The sequence below is a fragment of the Corvus hawaiiensis genome, chromosome 5, assembly GCF_020740725.1.
Source record: "Corvus hawaiiensis isolate bCorHaw1 chromosome 5, bCorHaw1.pri.cur, whole genome shotgun sequence".
NCBI classification, from domain to species: Eukaryota; Metazoa; Chordata; class Aves; order Passeriformes; family Corvidae; genus Corvus; species Corvus hawaiiensis.
This window is the reverse complement of record NC_063217.1, coordinates 55,916,960-55,937,875: the sequence shown is the minus strand read 5'-3', so window position 1 is coordinate 55,937,875 and position 20,916 is coordinate 55,916,960. Positions and strand designations below refer to the sequence as shown.

The 20,916-nt window shown below is 40.9% G+C and overlaps 1 protein-coding gene across 6 annotated transcripts in view; it reads right to left on the bottom strand.

The window, feature by feature from the left end:
- Positions 1–20,916, bottom strand: part of FAM13A (family with sequence similarity 13 member A) — a 124,064-nt gene that overhangs the window by 97,324 nt on the left and 5,824 nt on the right. For all 6 annotated transcript variants that reach the window (XM_048304099.1, XM_048304097.1, XM_048304096.1 and 3 more), the window contains exons 4-5: positions 12,156–12,336; positions 1,322–1,481 (exon numbers count right to left, since the gene is read on the bottom strand). In XM_048304099.1, coding sequence (XP_048160056.1) covers positions 1,322–1,481; positions 12,156–12,336 — 341 coding nt within the window. The remainder of the gene's footprint in view (positions 1–1,321; positions 1,482–12,155; positions 12,337–20,916) is intronic.

Sequence of the window (20,916 nt, the reverse complement as noted above, 5' to 3'; positions counted from 1 at the left end):
CTGAGGCTTGAAAGAGAAGGAGACATATCTGAAGCTTTTCTTCTGGGCTCTTTTTTTTAGAAATATGTTGCTGAAGTGACCATCAGCGGCTAAACATCACTGCCATCGGCCAGGCAGATCATTTCCACTACCCAGAAATGACTGTGGCACTGGAAGGCTATCAGTGATTCTACCTCCTTCCACAGGAGCATTTCAGCTAAGTGTTAGTAACAGCTAAAAGACAACTAAATACAGCTAAATACTTCCTCACTGATTCATCACGTAAGAAAACCAGCAGCTGAGCCCAACTTATACAGATTCAGCAGACCCTCCTGTGATACACCACAAAGGCAGAGATGTTACCAGCTGATTTCATCTGAATGGCAGAACCTGGGCTCACACCAAACTTCCTGTTCTGTCAAGGTCAAAGACAGTATTTTTATAACTATTTTCTGTCAACTTCTATTCCAGACAGTGAAGGTTAAAGTGATTTTATCAGTGGGTAGAACCCTACCAAGGATAGGCATGTAGTTCAACCCTCCCAAACTCAAGAATTCACACACTGTAAGAGAGAAATTATCTGCACAGTTAACACACAAAAAGAAATGAGGCAACTGCAAACCAACCTCATGACCGTATTCTGCACAGACTTGAGGTTGCTTCCTGTGGTAGAGACAGCACAAGCCAGAACAAGGCACTTTTGGCTGCCCTACTTGTCAGCTTCTGAATTTTAGAATCCTTTGATGTTACACACAAGCCCTCTTCCCACCAAAGGGGTAATACTTTAACTGTATCCCTTTTCTTTAAGAGCTCCAATGTACTTTCTTCAAAGAGTAACTCTTTATTTAATGCTTCTCTTCAAGCGCACTCAGTAATGGCTGTTCTGAGTCAGAATATGTAACTCTTAAACTCAGGTACATGTTTGAGACAGGCAGATTTCACAGTGGCAAAGGCTAGGGACCTCACACTGTCCTAGAGTACCAAAGTTCATCATCACTGAAGTACACCATAAATGATAAACCATGTCAGAAACCCTGAACACTTCTTAAAATTATTCTGCCTCCTCATTCAAAAACATTTAAAATTTAGTGAATATATTTCCTGGATAAATAAGTGTGTAGCCAACAAAGAATAAGATGTTTAATAGAATGAGCTTCCAGACTAGTAATGAAAATTAGCCTATCAGCAGAATCAATGTGTAAACTGCATACCAATCAATAACACAGAACATTATTACACAAGAGTCTGCTTTCCACTTATCTAAAGGATTTCTGAATTGAAGCCTGAAATAAGCCTGAATTATTGATTTGCTGTAAGAAAATGAAATATTAGAGATACTCACTTTTACCAAAATTATTCTTGCTAGCTCTTCACATACAGGCTTTTCTTCATCCTTCTTCAAGCCTTCTAATTCAAACAAAGTATTGTAATTTTCCAGCATTTTTGTCATTATCCTGTTGCAGATCTCCTGTTCTTTTATCCCTTCAAATCCAGAGGGCACACTAGAATTGGAGAGACAACAAGCAGGGTGTTACAGGGACTCAACATACAAAAGGTCCTGCACAGGGTCTCTGTAACATTTCAGTTGTGGATACAGGCTGGATAGCAAGCACAGGAACTTTTGTCTTGGAAAGGAGGACTGTTCCTATGTTGGTAACAACTATCATCACAGTTTGTCTGCAGTTTTTCTTATGGATATTAAATACCACACCTGTTGGCCAAACGACCCTCTCCACAGAATCTAGGTAGGGATTTAAGTGAGACAGCCACCAAGTGGGGTGCCACCAACTCTGCTCTAAGTTGTGTTTCACCACACACAGTGCAGACAGCTCAGACACATTTAGCTTCCTCCAAAACCTCATTCATGATAACCTCAAAGGTACACAAGAAGGGTAAGCGAAAAAAATTAGGAAATCCCACATGCTAAGCAAAACACTAAAAGTTAAACAAGGTCTTTGCCTTCAGATGACCCAGTGGTGCACACCAGATTTTTTAATCTAACTTTGGAGTTACCATTTCTTTTGAAAGCAGGATCATAACTCAAAGGGCTTTCTAAAACATGCAGATGGATGCTGCCTTCTGCAAAACAACCTAAAAGACCAATACATAACGTGATTCCTAAGCTCCATTTTCTGGGAGAATAACCAACTACTTGGCTGCTGAAGAAGCAGCTTCTTTCTCTCTTGAAACAGGCCCCTTTGCACCTTACCACAGACCTTAAAGGCACACAGAAAAGGGAAGATACTGTAGGTATCTGCATGTTTCCTAATGTATTTCACACAACTCTCTCAAGTAGCAAAAAATGCATGTCGCTCACAACAGAGCTCACAATTCATTGAAGCATCTTGTGATCATCTGCTGGAATGTAAGCTTTCTGCACACTTTACTGGACAATTTTCTTGGCCCCAAACCGACTTAAATTCTGTTTTAATGCAAAAGTACGATCTCTGAAGAATCTTCTTCTCCAATCATTAAGTGTTTCCTATTGTACAGTACTTCCAGCAGACAGACTGTCTTCTCAGTAAGCTACAAAGTGGCTGCTTGGATATGAATTTCCTAAGGACCTTATAAAGTGGCAGAGACTGATGATCAGGAGTAATGAAACACAGGGAAGATTTAAAGTGAAGAAGCAGAGAAGTCAAAACCAAAAAAAAGTTTCAAGCACATTTTGGCTGAGGACAACAAGTGGTTATATGAGAAGAAAACACAACCCAATCTTCCAAAAATAAAACAAATTCCCCCTAAGCTATTTCACAGGGATGTAACTTGAAAGTAAACTACTGCTTACTGAAAAGAGTAAATAAAAATTTACAAACTAACTAACTACCATAAAACTGTAACTGTAGTATATTGGGGCCAGATGTGCATTTCAACAAGATGGCTCTGAAAGCTGATGCTCCCAGAAATTTGTCATCAAAAAGGGCCTTTTTGTAGGGGCTATTGATCCTTCTCAATGCTTTATTCTCTGCCATACATCTACACGTCAAGAGGGAGAGTAACCCACTGCAGCAGAACATATCTGTGTAAACTCTAGAAGAGAGTCCTTACTGCTATCATTTCCACATTTAATACATGCTAGAGTAGCAGGACCTGAATTTTAAATGATTGAATTATTTCACACTGTAGAATATTGGCAACTGTAAAATCAGCTGATTGATTTCATTAGTGTGGAACCTGGCCTCAGACCAAACAAAGAACAAATAGGATGACTTCTGTTGATAGATCTGCATGTACACTCAGGCCAATTCATTTTAAAGAATGTCACATATTCACTAAAACTCAGCAACTGGCCTGAAGAAAGTGTATGTATTCAATAGGCCCATGCAATTGCCCTGACCGAAGGAAACCCCTCTTGCCATGCTAAATTGTGTGCTCCAGAGCTGGCATGGTGCAAAGCCTGCTTGCTTGCTAGTTCAGGCAAACCCTTCCTCATTTGTTTCTCCAAAACAGAATACCATTTAAATAATGGCACCCTATGAACCTCATTCCCAGGAAAAGGACTGAGAATGTAATAGAGCACGTGCGACTCAAAATGAAGACTCCAGATAGCAGGACTTTCACCTAAGTCACATCTGCCGGGATGATGCCGTGACGATTTTTTGCCTTTTCTTTTATACCCCTGTTATACCTTTTTACAACTTCTGGATTCTCAGTGCTTTTTGCCAACATTCTTGGACTTGTTTGTCAAGCTAGGAGACTAAACATTTTAGAAGCTTCGTAGTTAGGGATCAGTGTGCCCCAGACCCCAAGGTCCTCTCCAGAACACATTCTGTAAACCAAGATAGAACCATCCAGGGGAAGGTTCCTTGGGGAGGGGGGCTCATTCAAGCCTCTCATTGGGGAATTTTTGATAGATATGCTAATTAGTAAAACCTGTAATGTTATACTAGGTCTTTTGGGAGTGTACATTGCAGTGTGCATTGGGGTGCATTCAACCTGGATGTGTACACCTAAGGATCCTTAAAATAAATACCAAGGTAAAATCCCTTTTCCCCTTCTAACTGTGTCTGACTCTTGATTTTAAGACCAGGAAAAGTCATCAGGGAAATACAGCCAACACTTCCCTACTGGTAACAGCTAATACCAAAAAACTCTACCTGGTTGAAGAACAGTCCAGTCTATAAATTTTCCACAAAGCATAAAAACAGTATTTAATTTCTGCCCAGTTCCATGGCTTTCTTGCCCTTCCTTCCCCACACTACCTTGTCAGTTAAACTTTATTAAATCAAACCTGTGAAAAGTCCATCATCCTATTCAGAACAATCCTGCATGAGTAGGGTGAGATACATATGCAAAATACAAGGCTAAAGCTTGTGGCTTCAGTCTTTTTTAACACTTCTCTCTGAATGTAACTAAGCAAAGGATCATTAATTGATTTATTTTAATGGCAATTTAACATATTTTATTCATCACCACTTCTCTGTCATTTAAACAGACATATTTAACAAAGTTTCTCATATATTTCTCCTATAATTGCTATTCTTAGACCTCAATCACGATAAGGACTATTACACTCTGTGAGCTCTCCATGGTGACATTTTCCTTGCAACAGATATCTGCTGAGCTGAAGATAAGTTTATATTATGAGCACACACCACCCTGCCTATTTATACACAGTAAACCCCATCTGCTGCCACACTGCATGATCTATCAGTTTGACTAGACTTTTCTGAAAATGTGTGTAAAAAAATAGCATTTTACTTTAGCTCTTCTCATTCTGAAAAGTCACGACATCTACAAATGTCACTTCAACTGACTAGAAAAACCCAGATCTGTGAGAAAATATTCTCTCACACTTCCACTTTCCTGATGCATACCCTACTCCTTGAAAATCCTTCATGATCTTTTGTGAAAATCTTGTTAAAGCATCACAGTAAAACTGTGTTCATAGTCAAGGTTCCCTTATGTCTATTTTCATGTTAATTAGGCATTACAACTGTGTTGCTTTGAGAGTTAGACACACAATTTACTCCAGTTACAAAATCCTCAACAGAGGGACTTGATCCCCTTATAGCCACATATGTACAAATTACTTCAGTAACAGCACCAGAAGCATCAGTTTCACTACCACAAACACCAGAAGGGTGGCACAGACCTGCAACTTCTACAGTTATTTCTAGAAGAAAAAGTGTTGATAAGTGCAGATCTATCTTAGAGATTTGAGGTGGAAAACCCCCACTGAAGTTATCACAGTGGCTTGCAAAGCCATCAGCAGATACACAGCATAGGCAGAGCAGGAGCAAAATCTCTAGTGTCCCCTCCCTTAGATTCCCTGGACACCATGCCCTTCCCAGAGAGATGCTCTGAATGATCTGTGTGCAAAGCACGACATGTCCACATTAAGCATTTGGAAAAAATGCACCTTGTCTAAATGAGGCACCAGCATTAACAGTGTCTGACACAGTTAAGAAGGGTTGAGGGCAAAGGTGCATCAGCACCACAAGTTTTGCAGGGTATTAAAGACTGAAAATATTGGTGAAGTCATTTTAAAGCAGAAGAAGCAGTAGTTCTTGAAGTTAAAACATTACTTGGTAATAGGATCAGGCTGTCAGCTCTTCAATTCAAAATCTGATACCCAGCAGCATTTCACACTTCTGCCCAATGTCCTACAAGCATGGCTGGCTCACCCAGTGCAGCTCCATGCAGCTCCTGTCCATGCAGACCCCACACCCACATGTTCTTTGGGTTCTTCCAGACCGAGTGCATGTCTCCTTCCATAGGATGGCTCAGGAAAGCTAGTCTCAAATGGGTTAAACCACAGCAAGGCTCTGTGTCACAACTTTTACTCAGAACTGAAGTGACCTGAGGTCAGATTAACTCACTGTGAAAGAATTCCTTACATCTCAGGCATTTAGTTAAATGAATTTACCTCAGGGTCTCTGTAAACAAGCTCTAACAGCCTAAATGCAGAGGGAGCTTTTGAGACAGTGAATCCCAGACTCTACTGAGAGCGGTGCAGTGACACACACAAACATGCAAGTGGCACGACAGGCATCACTACAAGGCTCTGCCACCATCCACCACACCTGGGAAACTTGCCTCAAATGGCCAGGAGGACCTGGGATGTAGTCATCTGTCTATAATGAGCAGAACTGAGTTCACTGAACTGATTTCCCCAGGCAGCAAGTGCTGACAGCTCCCTGCCACAACTGAGAACCAGAGATTTCCATGTGAAAGGGTCATCTCATTATGAATTCCCAACAGTGTTTAACCCCACCCTGTCTGAGATGCAGGATGCACATTACCATTTCCCCATGTGGCTTTGCAGAAGCAGCTTGCATGGAATGACAGCACTGTAATCTTAATTTACAATCACTGAGGGCTATGTGCTCTATAAACTACTTTTGCTGCTTGTACAGTACCTTTTTTTGTAGAGAAGCACCACAGTCACCTTACCATTCTCCCAGGGAATCCTGCCAGAAACGAAGGAACTCAAAGGACAGGGAACACTGCATGGATTTTTTGTTTCTCCAGCCCAAGCAAAACATTTTCATTAGTACCTCAGATGTCCCTAAGTCCCTCAACAAGCACAAATGGAGATTTTGAGAGCAGAGTTGCAGTAATTTATAGAAGTTATGACTTGAGGCAATCTGTTCTGTGTCTCTAGGCGGTCTTTACTGTGCCTGTAACAGATGCGACCTCGTCCACTTCAGCTGATAGAAGGGATTTGGCCTAACACACTGGTCCACAAACTGATGCAGCTGAAAACAGGTACATATTCACGTTTGCAGACTCTGTTGCAAGATCACAGTCTAATAAGTAGCTAAAGATACAGCAACACTCACTTGAGACAGGTGTTCATCTCAGTCTGTGTGACTCGCTTATGTGCTCTGCATCATTTGCAGGCTTACGTCTCACCAGTCTCACCAGTGAAATGCAATGACAAGATACAACTGTTGAGATTGTGCAGAAGTGTTTTAGCTCCTGTGATACTGGAGAATCCTGGGGAGTCAACTCTGGGGCATGTACTTACCTGCTTGTTAAAATCTGTTCCAGGTTATTTTCTTTAGCAATAGATTTATGAGCCTAAGTCAACTTGTTAATTCTGCTCTACCAGCATTGCTTGCAAAATAATAAATAATTCATAAAAAATAAAAGCACTAATAAAAAAAAACCCCAAAACAATAGTATAAAATGAATGATAACAATTATTAATAAATAATAAAATTATGCAAAATACAGGCAACACAGGTAACACAGAACAGTTAGAGTGATGCTGCCACAAAGACTTTACTGACTGGCTTCATTTATAGGAAAAATCTTTTGCTTAAGCAAAAGCTCCATTTTTCATCACAAAATTACAGTGATAGTAGGCATCTTAGAGAGAGCAACCTACACAAAGGGGGACAAAGGGCAGTCCATAGCCTAACATCCCCTTGCAAAGTATGTTGCTCACATCTCCAAACATTTCAAAGCAGAGGCTCTTCAAAAACACTCCTTATGATTGTATTTGAGCTGTATTGCTGAGCTCAAATATTCATGAGTATTTAATATGATTATGGATGAGAACATTTATAGACTTGGTATATTATGCTTGATGCTTTAAACTGTCATTATAGGCTTCAGCATACTGAATACTTATGAAAAATTCCTTTACAGTGCTGGAAAATGCAGTATTTAAAATCTTTATGAACCCTTTAAGAAAGGTTATGTCTGCATGCTCCAATTTGCAATAATTAATGTTTAAACAACAATATTCAGTACTCAATTTGGCCCCGATCCTGGATGCACATTTGTTTTTAAGACTGATGCAGGATTGGGACTGCACTGCTTGAAAACAAAGCCCATCCACATAATGTTTCAAAGGCCAACATTACTCACTAAGGAGTATTAATTCAGCCCCTCTGCTTTCACTTCAGTTTCACCCAACCAGTGCAGGCTCCAAGGCTGCTAGAAACCAAGGTAAGACATTCATGCATAACTTCAGATCAGATTTTAATTCCTTCAAGTTCAGCACCTCTGAAATACCTACAGCTACCCTACAATCTATCATTTTCTCCATATCCAAAGAGAATACACTTTTCTTGTTACCCTTTGTGTAACTTCTGTTACATACTCATCACATATAAATAACTGCATCTAACTCCAGCATTTTAACGGGACACCTGCATTTGCCAGCCACTTTTGGGGGGACGGAGCAATCCCTCACAACATGCTTAATCTCTGCTGGCATGAAACACAACCAAGTTAATGAGGGCTTGAATGATGGAGGCCACACACAGAGATTATTGTTTGAGAGAGAGCTGCAAAAAATGGGTGCAAATGGACCCTCTGATTATTCTGTTGAGACCTCATGTCTTACCGTGCCAACCAAAGGATAGGGTAAGTGCAGCAGCTCCTCTGATACCCAGCTCCAGGAGAACAGAGAGGAGGAGAGAAAACCCAGCTGGTCCTCTCCTTTTCCACACAAGCTGTCAGAGCCAAGCAGAGCCCACACAGCAGGCCTTCACTAAAGCTATGCCTCTACAGGAGCTCAAATTCAGGTCAATGGACAATAACTTCCTCCAAGAAGCTGCAAATGTTAATACTTTACACAGATTAGCCCAGTGACAGAAAAGACAACTATTTATGTTCCTTTGTGCTCACTGTTCCTCCAGGGCCATATTTCTCAATATACTTGACCTTTGCCTTCCATCACAATAAATCTGAACAATCCAAGTTGGGAAAAAACAGTGAACCAAATCTCCAATCTTTTTTTAAGCTGTTTGACCTTGCCCTTTACATGTTCTTATATCTTAGATCACACTTCGTTACAAGGAATGCAAATAGCCATTTTTTCCCTTATTCTATTCATTAGAAATACAGAAAGCACAAGATAATCTTTCCTTAGAAAAGCACCAGTGCAGTTTGTCAAACAGCAAGTAAGGAAGCAGGGGAAGTACTGGAGAAGATAAAAGCAGTAAGTTTAGGAGATGGGATACATTACAGAGGACACAATGTAGAAAAACAGAATGAGATTATTATGAGAGAAGCCTAAATATCTGGAAAGTGGCCAAGCAGCATGATTTATTCAACTGTTAAACAACTTCGGTTATGGAGTAGGAGATACTATGCTTAAGTAGCTAAATTGTCACTAAAAATACCTTGCCAAAAGAAGTCCTTCACTATCAGCAGATGGGCTTTATCTTCTCTGACACTGTGCATTAACTACACAGACTCTGACATTAATTTTAGACATGAGTGTGAATTTCTGACAGAAAAATCTCAGTTCTCCCTGCTTTGGCAATGTAATTGCTGACAAGTTGGATGCTGAGCCTTCTTTCCTTATCATGGAGAAACCCCCCATGCACTGCTCTGAACAAACAACACAAAGAGAGAGGAGCATTCACTTCAGCCTCCTGCCAATATTTAATTTCTGCAGCTTCTCCATGGGCTGCCTGCAGCCAGTAGAGAGAGACAGTCCTTGCCAAGTAGGCTTCAGGCAGCCTTACTCTGTAGCTCTGAAATGTGTTCTGAGGATCTCCTTCTGGATGCTTGGCCAACCAACTGGTTAAGCCCAATACCTAAAAAAAAAGTGCTGCAAGTTCTTTTCTCCCCCTATCAATTCTTTGTTGATACAGATGGTCACAGCTCCAGCAATATAAGAATGCATCCATTAACACAGGAAAAAAGGGTATTTGAACTGTTGCTCACAACCTTTGTGTCTGGACCACAATCCTGAACTGCCTTGAAAAGATCAAGATCTGATGAAACACATAGCTGAATTACCAGATGCTGAAACAGAGTTTAAATAAAATCTACATCCATAACTCTAACCTATTTGGGTCTTTAAAAAACACATTAGCCATTTGTTAAGTGTCAAGCCTTGCTTTCACTGCCTCTTTCGCCACATGAGCATTTATTTCAACACATGTCACGTCTGCTGGGCTGGTTACACTCACATACAGCCTCACAAGCCGCTGGGTTTTCACCTCCAGTGAACTCTGCCTTTCTCAGTCTTCTGCAATGGAATGAGGTGATCCCATCTCTGTACCTTACAAAAACTTTGTATCTTTTCCATGCCATCTCAGTAGCAGAGATCAGTTGTGGCAACAACTATACAGCTTTTAACACATATGCTTTGGTTTAATATTAGGAACGCCAATTGCAATTCTGAACCACAGTTCTCTGCATTCTACACCAAAAAATACTCAGAGCTAATTTTTAAACTCTCCTGAAGGAAGCGATGAGTAAACTAAGAATTATTCTAATAGCCACTAGGGAGCTTGAGTCATAGAGATTTAGGCATTGAACTCAATTCTTCTAATTACTTTGTTTGTTCTGAACTGTGCTAATACATTTAGACAGAAATTCCCAAACTACCCATATGAATGCAAGTTTAAAAAATTGTTTTGCTTTTCCTTGTCAGAAATTTGCAGTATTGTGCTTCCAGCAATTCTCATATTCATGCACTCCCATGCATACTACTGTCTTTTGAGCATTTTTTGTTTTGGAGAGGAAAATAATTCTCCTCAAAATGTACTTTATCTCTTTGTACTAATACAGCAAATGCTTTAATCCTGAATTCACCTTCATCATCCACCAGCAACATCTTAAGATAAGGCAGCTGTAGGCCAAGCTTTAGTTTAAGTGTCTCATTGCTGTGTGTTCTCTCCCTAACCAATGGAAAAAGACAGGCTCCTTAAAAAGACAGCAGGCAGCATCGAGCCTAGCTACGTGGAACTGTCTTGATACATTATTACAGGAAACTAATTTCTGTTTTCTCTCTTTAAAGAAATCTACTTCTTTCCGAGAGGAAGCTCAGGGGGATAGATTAGATTAATTGCTTCATGAGACTAAGTTTTACTAGACAATTCAGTATTAGTCCAGAGTGAAATTCTTACAAAGATCAATACAAATGCAACATTGATACAAGGAATCACTTGTCTCTTCTTGGAGATATCACATATCTTTCAAGACTGATGACTGAACTAAACTGCTTAGGTGTCTCCCGTTGAGATCTTGGATGCCAGCCAGAGGGTTCATTGCAGAGGTGAAGGTGCTAACGCTGCACTGCATCACAGCAGTGACTCAACAGAAACCTTCTCACTCAGGAGTGTTCCTGCACCTGGAAATAACTGTTCCTGCTACTGCTGCAAGCTGCACCAGCACGTAAAGCACGTCTTCAGCACAAGCACCCGGGAACTGCTCACAGTTAAAGAACCCAGTAAAATATTGAGTCAGGCTGATGCCTTTTCCTGGTCTTAAAAATCAAGAGTCAAACACAGTTAGAAGGAAAAAAGGGATTTTACCTTGGTATTTATTTTAAGGATCCTTAGGTGCACTACGTCCACATCGAATGCGCCGAAATGCACACCACAGTGCCCACCCCAAAGAATCTGGTCTAACATTATAGGTTTTACTAATTAGCATATCTATCAAAAATTCCCCAATGAGAGGCTCAAGTGAGCCCCCCTCCCCAAGGAACCTTCCCCTGAATGGCTCTATCTTAGTTTACAGAATGTGTTCTGGAGAGGACCTTGGGGTCTGGGGCACACTGATCCCTAGCTATGAAGCTTCTAAAATGTTTAGTCTCTTAGCTTGACAAACAAGTCCAAGAATGTAGGCAAAAGCACTGAGAATACAGAAGTTGTAAAAAGGTATAACAGGGGTATAAAAGAAAAGGCAAAAAATCATCATGGCATCACAGTAAGGAGTCTCAATAGACCAGTGGATCCCCGCAAGCTTCAGAGCAGTTTCTGAATACACTAGAAGGACAGAGAGCCCAGAATCATTAGCATCTGAGGGCAGACACCAGATCACAAGGCCAAACATGCAGACACTACGCAGCATCCATCTCCATTATACAGCACCTGGGTGCTGCATCAGAGTCCTCTTCCACCAAGTACCCTTTGTCACAGCTTTCTGCAGAGAAGCACTCGTATTAACTGACAGCAGAGGAAGAAACCTGTGTGAGCACAAGCCTCCTTGCACTGACAGTCTGAAGGCCTTTCACTGTTCTACTCCCACTCTGCTACCAATGCAGCAATACAAAACTGATTAACAGTTTAGCAAACAGCAAGAGGAAATGGAAAAGCAACTCCACTTCCATTTGGCTCAAAAATAGCTTTAGCACTGAAGTTTAACAGAGCCCCAGTCACTGCCTCCATTTGATCACCTTGACAAATTAAGAGCTCTGACATCCGCATTTCTGGCCACCTGCCAGCATATGGGGAAAAGTAAAAACCCCAACTTACTGAAAGCAGTTTGGTCCAAATACAGTGGCAAGATTGCAAAGATTCATCCTGTTCTCTACGTGATGTTCAGCAACTTTTATCAGGAACTGGCACAGGTACTTCAGCAGGCAGTAATGAGCATCAGGCAGTTCTTTAAGGAGTTCTTTCAAATAACTTTCCTTCTGCATGTCATTTCTAGAGTCTAGGAAAAACAAGAGAAGAAAAAACATATGTATAAGGTTTTCTCCATTGTTGCCAACTTACTGACATGGGTGAGCAAGCAGTGGGAGCTAAAATTCACTCCTGCTTCTACTCAGAGACACACAACTCCTCAGTTTTCCTCAGGGAATGTGCATGTTTCTCCTGAGGCTCACCCTGGCCACCACAGGCGCTATTTCATTCTTACCCTTATGCTGTAACCTTTTTCCTGAGCAGATTGAGCAGTTACTAACAGTCAGCTAAGAGCTTTAGAGCGTGTTTATCCCCACCTGGCACAGCTAAATCTGCTTTAACTCCCTCTCTACCAGATCTCCAGATTCCATGCTCCTTCTGGATGTTATCCCTACTTCCCAAACCCTTCTCATTCTATTAGTCTCCCTTCCCATGAAAACCTTCAAAAATACGAAAGCAAGAACGGTAAAACAAAGAGTCTCCTGAAATGCAGTGTTGTAACAGCACTACAGTACCTTCTGTGGGTGACAACTCTGCTATATATTCAGGAAGGAGCCTTGCTTATGGAGAAAAGACTGTTCTGGGCACTGCCACACTCCAAAATGAGTCAAAATGTGGCCTCACGTTGGACAGTAGCCTTGTTACACTGTACAATCTTCTAGAATTTAGGTATTGATGGAAGTTTTCCATATTGAACTGAGTAACATCCAAGTATTAAAGGAAAAACTGAATGATCTTCACAGATGCTGCATTTATACAGACCCAGGTGGTGAACACAAGCTTGGCCTCACACACAGCTTCTGCTTAATTGTGTCCTGCTGCTAGAAATGAACTCACATGCAAAATTCTTTGCTCCTCTCCTCCATCCCAAAAACACCTTCCAAAAAGTGATTTGTACTCACCAAAATCTTGGGTTTACATGTCAATAAAAGCAAAGTCTTGAAAACAATTCAGTATTACTTTCCCTTTATACCAAAACAGGATGTGTTAGTCCTTGCAAACACTAATTTCTACTCTCCACAAAAGTGAAATGTTACTGAAATTTCCATATATGTATAAAAACCCCAAGGACTCTGCAACATCATTTTCAGACAGAAGACCTCATGCCCTAAAGGTTTTCTGCACCGATCTAATTATAAGCAGTGTCCATTAGGATGAGGCCATCTGTGCATTTCTAGTACTTTTTTCTTTATTTATCAGCCTTATGGGTTGCTGGTGCTAATGCTGTAAAACTGTTGTGGCATAACTGTTTTTTCCTTAGAGATGTACTGTAAGGTTTAAAAACAGTTCTAGTGGTTGGAAGTGGTTGGCTTTATTCCACAGAGCCAAGGTAAGATCATGCTAAATGCTTCTTTGTTCTTCCTTCTGTATTCTCTGTAACAGGCTGCCGTGTCCCAAAGTAGCTGCTGGCTTTCCCTGGGAATACAGACATCTTCCCCATGCTCAGGGTAACAAGGGATTTTTGCATTGAGAGGATGTTATAATCTTTAGCAAGGAGATTCATCCAGCACTCAATCAAAACCAGACCTTGCTCAGCCTTCAAGACTCATTTTCAGCCAAGAAGATGGAATAGAACAGGCTGCATCCAAAACAGCTAAGCAAATAGGTGCTGCAGCTCTGCTGGATGCCCTGCAACCAGCATGCAGAGAAGACTGGCAGAAAAACATCCCATGGCTTCTGCTGCAGGAAAAAAGAACATTTTACATTTGCTCCACATTTTTTTGGAGAAAAAAAGAAGGGGAAAACAAAAATCTTTGAATACCATTTAATGTATGTATAAACACTTCAGAAGTCTCATCTTTGCTTTTACCTTTAATTTCCCAGAAATATTCCAGGGCTGCACTGAACAGCATTCCAGGAGTAGAGTGCTTTGAAAAGTGGTTAGCTGTGAAAGTTAGCAGTCTGTATAAAAATGACTCCCGAGAATTCAACCACTGGGTTGCAGTATTATTTCTGTTTTACAATCAGACACTTTTTGTGGCTAATAAACAGGATTTATCCTGAAAATAGTTTGGCAAACAAACATGTTCCTTAATATACATACTTGCCACTTGATACAGCTGAAACTTGAGGGACTTCATTTGCTTCCAGGCTTAGGATTCCTGCATTACCTGTCATGCCAAATACTGTACATGGCAAGAAAGTCTTTTTAAGTTTTATATGCACGGTGAATTCACTTTTATGTATCTACTTTGGTACCACAGACTTAGTATGAATTCTTTCATCAGCAGACCAAAGTTTAAAATACCAGTCAAATTACAGGACCAAACATTTCAACCAACTGATTAACTATATCCTTTTTTTCTACAGGTAAGAAATTAGCTCCTTCAGAAAAGTCAAATATCAAATATGCATGAAGCACACGAGAAAAAAAATTCCTATTTGCTTGCTTATTGCAAGCTTTTTTACAGCTACAGAGAAGAAAAAACAATCATGACTTTGCAACTAGCAATCAGCTTGGCAACAACAAGCAATCTGATGTATTATTTTATTTCTGCAGCAAAATTTCAGGAGGCTTCTGAAGGCTGTATTAAATGGTATAACAATAAGGAATTTCAGTGCATTTGTCTTTGCACCGATCAAAGTGGACTGTACAGTCTCTGACTTGGTTACTAATTATCTTTTTATGAGGCTTAAAACAAAACAAAACACAACTGATTTCCATGCAGCCAGAACATTAAAATTCACCTTCTAACATACTTTTCTTTAGATAACAAAGCAACTAGCACAGAGCGTTTTCTACTACAAATTGCTTGCAGTTATGATAAGGAAAGCCAAAGCCATCTCCCAGAAAAAATGTACCTCTTCCATCACTATCATCTAATTAGGGAATGCCCTTGATAACTAATTGCCTCTCTGAGTCTCCCACTGGGGCTTTAGACAGACGGGTACTTTTTCATTTACTGGAGGAATTTCCATCCCTTCCAAACTAGAAAGATGCTAATAACCACCACAAAACATGCTGAACACAGGTTTGCACTCTGACAACAAACAAAGCTACTGGGCCCATGGCCTTAGTCATATTTTCTGGGTAGGATGATCCTGCTCATTCACTATGATTCATTATGGGGTGTGAATCAACATCAAAAATGTTATTTCTGGGCACAGCCAAACCTTTGTTCGTTTCTGTACTTTCAGGAACAGAGACAGACACCATATCATAAGATTATAAGAAATTACCCTAATTGAAGGACATAGAGACACTGAGTAACAGGAGGCAGCAAACCCCATTTACTGAGCCATCAAATTCCTTCTCCTCGTGAAATCTAACAAAATAGGACTTTGCTCTCTCTCCTCCTTCTCTAGTGAAAAAACAAAGGAGGGAACTCAAGTGTTTCTTCCAAAACAATCCAGAAACCAAAACCAATTTGTTGATTCTCCTGCTGATGACATTTCATGGATTTCAGCTTTATTTTTAAAAATTCCTTTTATAGTTTGAGGCGAATCTAGATAGTGACATGCATACATGGTATTCCATGCACTTTGCACAATTTTCAGGACAAGTCTACCACTGCTATCTATGGCTCTATTTCTTCAAATAGAACAGCTTTTCAACTTTAATTAAAGAGCAAAAATAGTCCTGAGTCATGGTAACAACCCATTCTTTGGATCATTCCTCCTCCTCTTCAGTTTGTTTCAAAGTCAGTCACTAAGATTTACTGAGCTGGTAGTGACCATCAGAAAAATATCTGAGCACCAAAGTGGTTTATGCTACTCACGACTTTCAAGCACAGCACATCCAGCTCTTTTGAAAATTTTGCCCAAAACAGCATATGGAAGGGAAAAGGAAGAAAATAAGAATGAAGGCTAAGAGGAAGGTGCTCTCAAGGCAGATGGACACACTCACCTTGTTATTTTGGGAGCCTTCCAACAGCCATGTGCAATAGACAGCATCTCAACCAAGGCCTGCAAGAGAAGCCCAGCTAGATGTGCAGTCAGGAAGGGCTTGAAACCAAGAATGAAATAGAGGGGATTGGGCTGAGGAACGGAAGAAAACCAGCAGCCTCAGGCCATGTCTAGGCTCAGCAGTCAGAGGACACAGAACAGAGGACCAAGGAAGCCAGCAAGGGCAGTTGGCACCTCAAAGCTGAACTAAGGACTCATTACTGAGGAACAAGTCAAGGAGACAAGTGGAAAGGACAGGCAGTCTCTCCAAAAATGTTAATTAACTAGAAACAGGAGTCTCAACAGTGTAGGAAGTACAGACACATTTGTGAGGGTGTTTTCAGTCTCATTTAATTTCAGCATACACCCACAGCTCACAACAAGAGGGACATATTTTCCAATAGTTCATGCTATTTCTGAACATATTGAGTGTCTCTGACGTGCTAGAGACACAATCTAATTCCCCAGTTCATCTCTGTTCACGTTACTCATTCCCTCTGCAGAACATGCTGCCTGAACACCACTAAAGGTATGGAACTCCTGCAAACAGGTGTGTGTAACTGTTTCACTCAAGTCTCAAATGCTCTGACTGTAAACAGCTCCAGCCTGGAAGCACCGAAGCCACATTATCACAGTGCCATGCCCCAGCCAATTATCTGTGCTGTGAGGTGAGGAAGAGAGGCTAGTGCTCAGTGTTATGCTACCATGTCTGCATAGCTTCCAGCTGCCTTGCATACAACCAGACTGGAGGGCAGACAGAAAAGCTTGCATCTGTCAGCAGCTCTCAATGTGCCCTGGGAAGCTGATCTTCGGCACAGAGGCAGCATGTTGGCATTGCAGTACCATGGTACCCACTGGGCTGCCGGAGGAATTAAAGCATTTCTCTCCACCTCCAGAGTCTGTGAGAAGTGGGACTCCAGTCTCTCTCTGCCAAGAAACAATCTGCTTCAGACATGATCCTTCAGACATGATCCTGCCCCAGAGGGAAACAAATCACGCCTTGTTGCCACCAGGAGCAGAAATGTTGTACGTCCTCCTTGTAAGAAGGCTGTCATCACAATCCAGCTTGAGACACCTCACTCTCTATCATGACAGCACTTCGTAGCACTGTATTTATCCTTCATTCCAACATACTGGAGGAAGAGCACACTTCTTTTGGAACTCTGGTGTGTGTCATCTGCATAAAAAATCCAGTTCCAAGACTTTTTACAGCATAACAAATGTCATCTGCACATGGAAAACTGAAGTTATTTCTCTAGATTGGAAATAGCTCTGTTAACACTAAAATGACAATAAAAGTCAAAGGAAAAGGTTAAAATTATGTCACAAGATCCCAGAGAACCACAGATACCTAACAAATCAGATCTGGTGCACTGCTGCAGTTACCATGGTTAAAAGGTCAGCTCTCATCTATTAATTTTCACAGTCACTGTTCAGATCAAAATTTGACCTCTAAAATCCCCCAACACAAGCTGTATTTTTGGTTCTGCTTGTTCACCTAACTCAAACAGCTGCTGGCTACTAAGTGCTCTGTAAACTGACCTGTTCCGGGGAGCTGCTCCTTCCCTTCCACCACCTCCCATCCCACACCCTGAAACTAGCAAGGCTGTTCACAGGCACCAAATAAAACTATGCCAGTCATCACAAGCTGTGAGCAGAAGGAGGTATGTGAATTAGAATTCACATCTAGCTGCTGCCCACTGAAAAAATCTAAATTCTATAGGATGGAGCTATGTCAAGAAGCCAGAGTGATGAAATAGCATTAAACTTAATTAGACTGAGTACAAAAGGAAGACAGAGTCCATATTTCACTGTACCTCTGCTGGAGGAGGGAATGAAATAACAACAACAGAAAAAAAATTTACAGTACAATAGCACTTTGTCTTGATGAAAGCAAGTGACCTGTGAAAGGGGTAAGAGCTGTACGTACAGTTCCCAGTATGTACAGATGTCTTAAGAGTCAGTGTTCACGATACAGAAGATAAGAAATGAAAAGCCAGAAGGAATAAACAAGCTCAGGCAGGGATTGCTGTATGGGAGCTGCTAATTTCTGGCTGAGGTTTCTCTAAGTACAGCCTATTTCACATGGGTGGGCACAGCTCTGCTCTGCAGTGAAGCCTCAGACACAAAAGAGATTGTGATGGACATTTTTTACCCCAGAACTCCCCGTAAGGAGCAGCCTTTATTTGTTAGGCACTGTGAGGAGACCAGCCAACACCAAGGTCATGATCAGTGTGTGCCTGGCTTGCGCTTGCAACACACATCTTTGATCAACATCGTTTACAGAGGGAGGCCCTTCTCAGCTCCCACTGCCACTGGCCTTCTCCAAGGGCACAGAGAGAATGCCAGGACACACCACGATACACTACATGATGTTTTATGGAGCTGCATAGTCTTGGCATTACGTTGAATATTTATATAAACATACTTTAGGACTTGAGGGCAGCATGCAGAGCTCTGTTTCACACAACACTGCATAGGCTGCAGACAGCAATGCCAAACCAGATGCATGGACTTCCTGAACACCAACAGGACAGCTTCTCTCTTTCATAATAGGTCAGATTATTTCTCTTTGATTTGGTAACAAATTTGAGAGCAAATTTGATTTCAAATAGGAATTGAAAAGGGTTACAGCTACAGGTAAAATTTGTAATTTTCAGTCCAGTTTTTTTTTTAACTAGAGGGATCAATCTCTAACCATTTTTATAGTAAGTAAAGTAACTATGTGTTTTTCTCAGGCCAAGATCTCAGATGGCTTAAAAAATGCTGATAACAATCCCTAAAAATACACCGGAAGAAATCTAGCATAATCCTAGAAAAACATTTCCCATGCAAAGCTTCAACAGGAGAGAATACAGAGGTTGTGACAGAGCTTGTATTTGCCTTCACTGCAGACATGCCACAAAGTGGCTCCAGATTCAAAGTTATTTTTTAATAACCTGCTGACTCAGAAACAGTTTGCCCTACTCTCTTCACAGTTTACAAAACGAACACCCAGGCACGCACTCTCCTGGTACCATTTTGCAACCAATACCCTTGCACATACTTTGATAAGTGAACAGATAACTCCTGCAATCCTGCACAGCTGGTTGATCATTTAACTGCAAGCAAATGCCCACCTACCACTTAAACTAATCTGAACATGGTCAAAGTCACCAGTGCCTTTCATAACTACTCATTTATGCTCTATTTTCTATGGCATGAAAAACCCTTCAAATTTTCTTCAAACTTTACAAAAGCCTTCCCCTTGCCACAATAGCCAACTGGAATTTTTCAAATAAGACTTTTTTCTCCCTAATCAAAGTTGTAATGGCACTAAGTTGGATCTTATTGTGAGATATAGGCAAACTTAGCTATGAGGACACGTCACAGTTGGATGGATTTTTGCAGAACTGGGTTCATAGGTTACACCAGTAACTTTATTTGGAAACAAGAAAGTTTGGTGAGTAAATCTGCTAAGTAAGGATACCTATCTCATTTCCCTAGAAAGTACTGGGGGGATTTTGCCTTTCCTGTGAGAGATGGAACAAATCAACCTTTCCACAAACACCACTGTTCACAAAGGACATCAGCAGTTTCTGGTAAAATACATCAATATTTCTTGGGGGGCAAGGATATGGAACAGCAAAGGTGTGACTTATACTAATTTACACTTAAACTGTGATTTATGAGAAAGAACATAAGTAAAATGCAGCTCATGAGTCAGACCTGGTGAAATCTAAAAGATCCCAAAGAAAGCACAGCAATGACCAGAAAAAGGGGACTTTCTAAAACAATAGCACCTTCCTACACAACACTTGCTGAACCCTATCCTTGTGCCCCTGACAACTTTACTAAATAGGAAGGTATTTTACACAGCCCACATACAACCTTATTACAGCTGAAATGTCTGCACTCAAGGTAAAGCACAAAGCTCTTCTCCAGTGCACCATCAACACTCTCTACAGCCCAGTTAACAAAAGAAAGAAAGAAGAAACACATGGCAGTATTCTTACTCCTCCTGGAAATGGCGAAATTTTCTCTCCACTGAACGTAAGAAACGTAGAAGGAAGTCCTCAAGACAAGGGTGTGAGAACTTTGCACCATCTTCCACAAGGGATGCATGCCAGAGTGCATGTTCCTCCTCTGCATTTTCCAGTAACTTTACCCACCCACCTTGCAGCTTCTGAGGAAAACATAAAGAAGTGTTGACTGCCTGCAGCAAGAGAGATGAACTGTCAGTGACCCACACAGCCAAGCAACAGGGCCAACCACCACTTATTCCACCTACCACCACCAGAGATTGTCAGATTCAGATGAATTAGACTGAAACTTGCATAACTCTCTTCAAAATGGTTTCTCAGCTTTCCACAGCAGAAGTGGTGGTCTTTACTATGGCTGTTCCACCACTTGAAGGTGGATGAGGGGGTGTCAATAAAAAAAAAAAAAAAAAAAAGAAATCTTCCATGTTGTGTGCTATGACAGGGAATAAAACATAAAGTCTGCTGTTACTTGCAAACTGGTTCTTTTTTTTGATGGACAATCACATTACTTAGTGAGAAGCAGAAACTTTGGCAGTATATGCTTTTGGCCCAATTTGACCAGCAGATGAAGTTCTCACTTCTCAGAGTCCATTACAATGAAACTGCCAAAAACACCCTAGCAAACAGAAGCAAATCTGAGTCCTAAAGAGACTACAATTATTGTCTACAAGCATACCCAAAGAAACCAGCTCATCATTTCACTT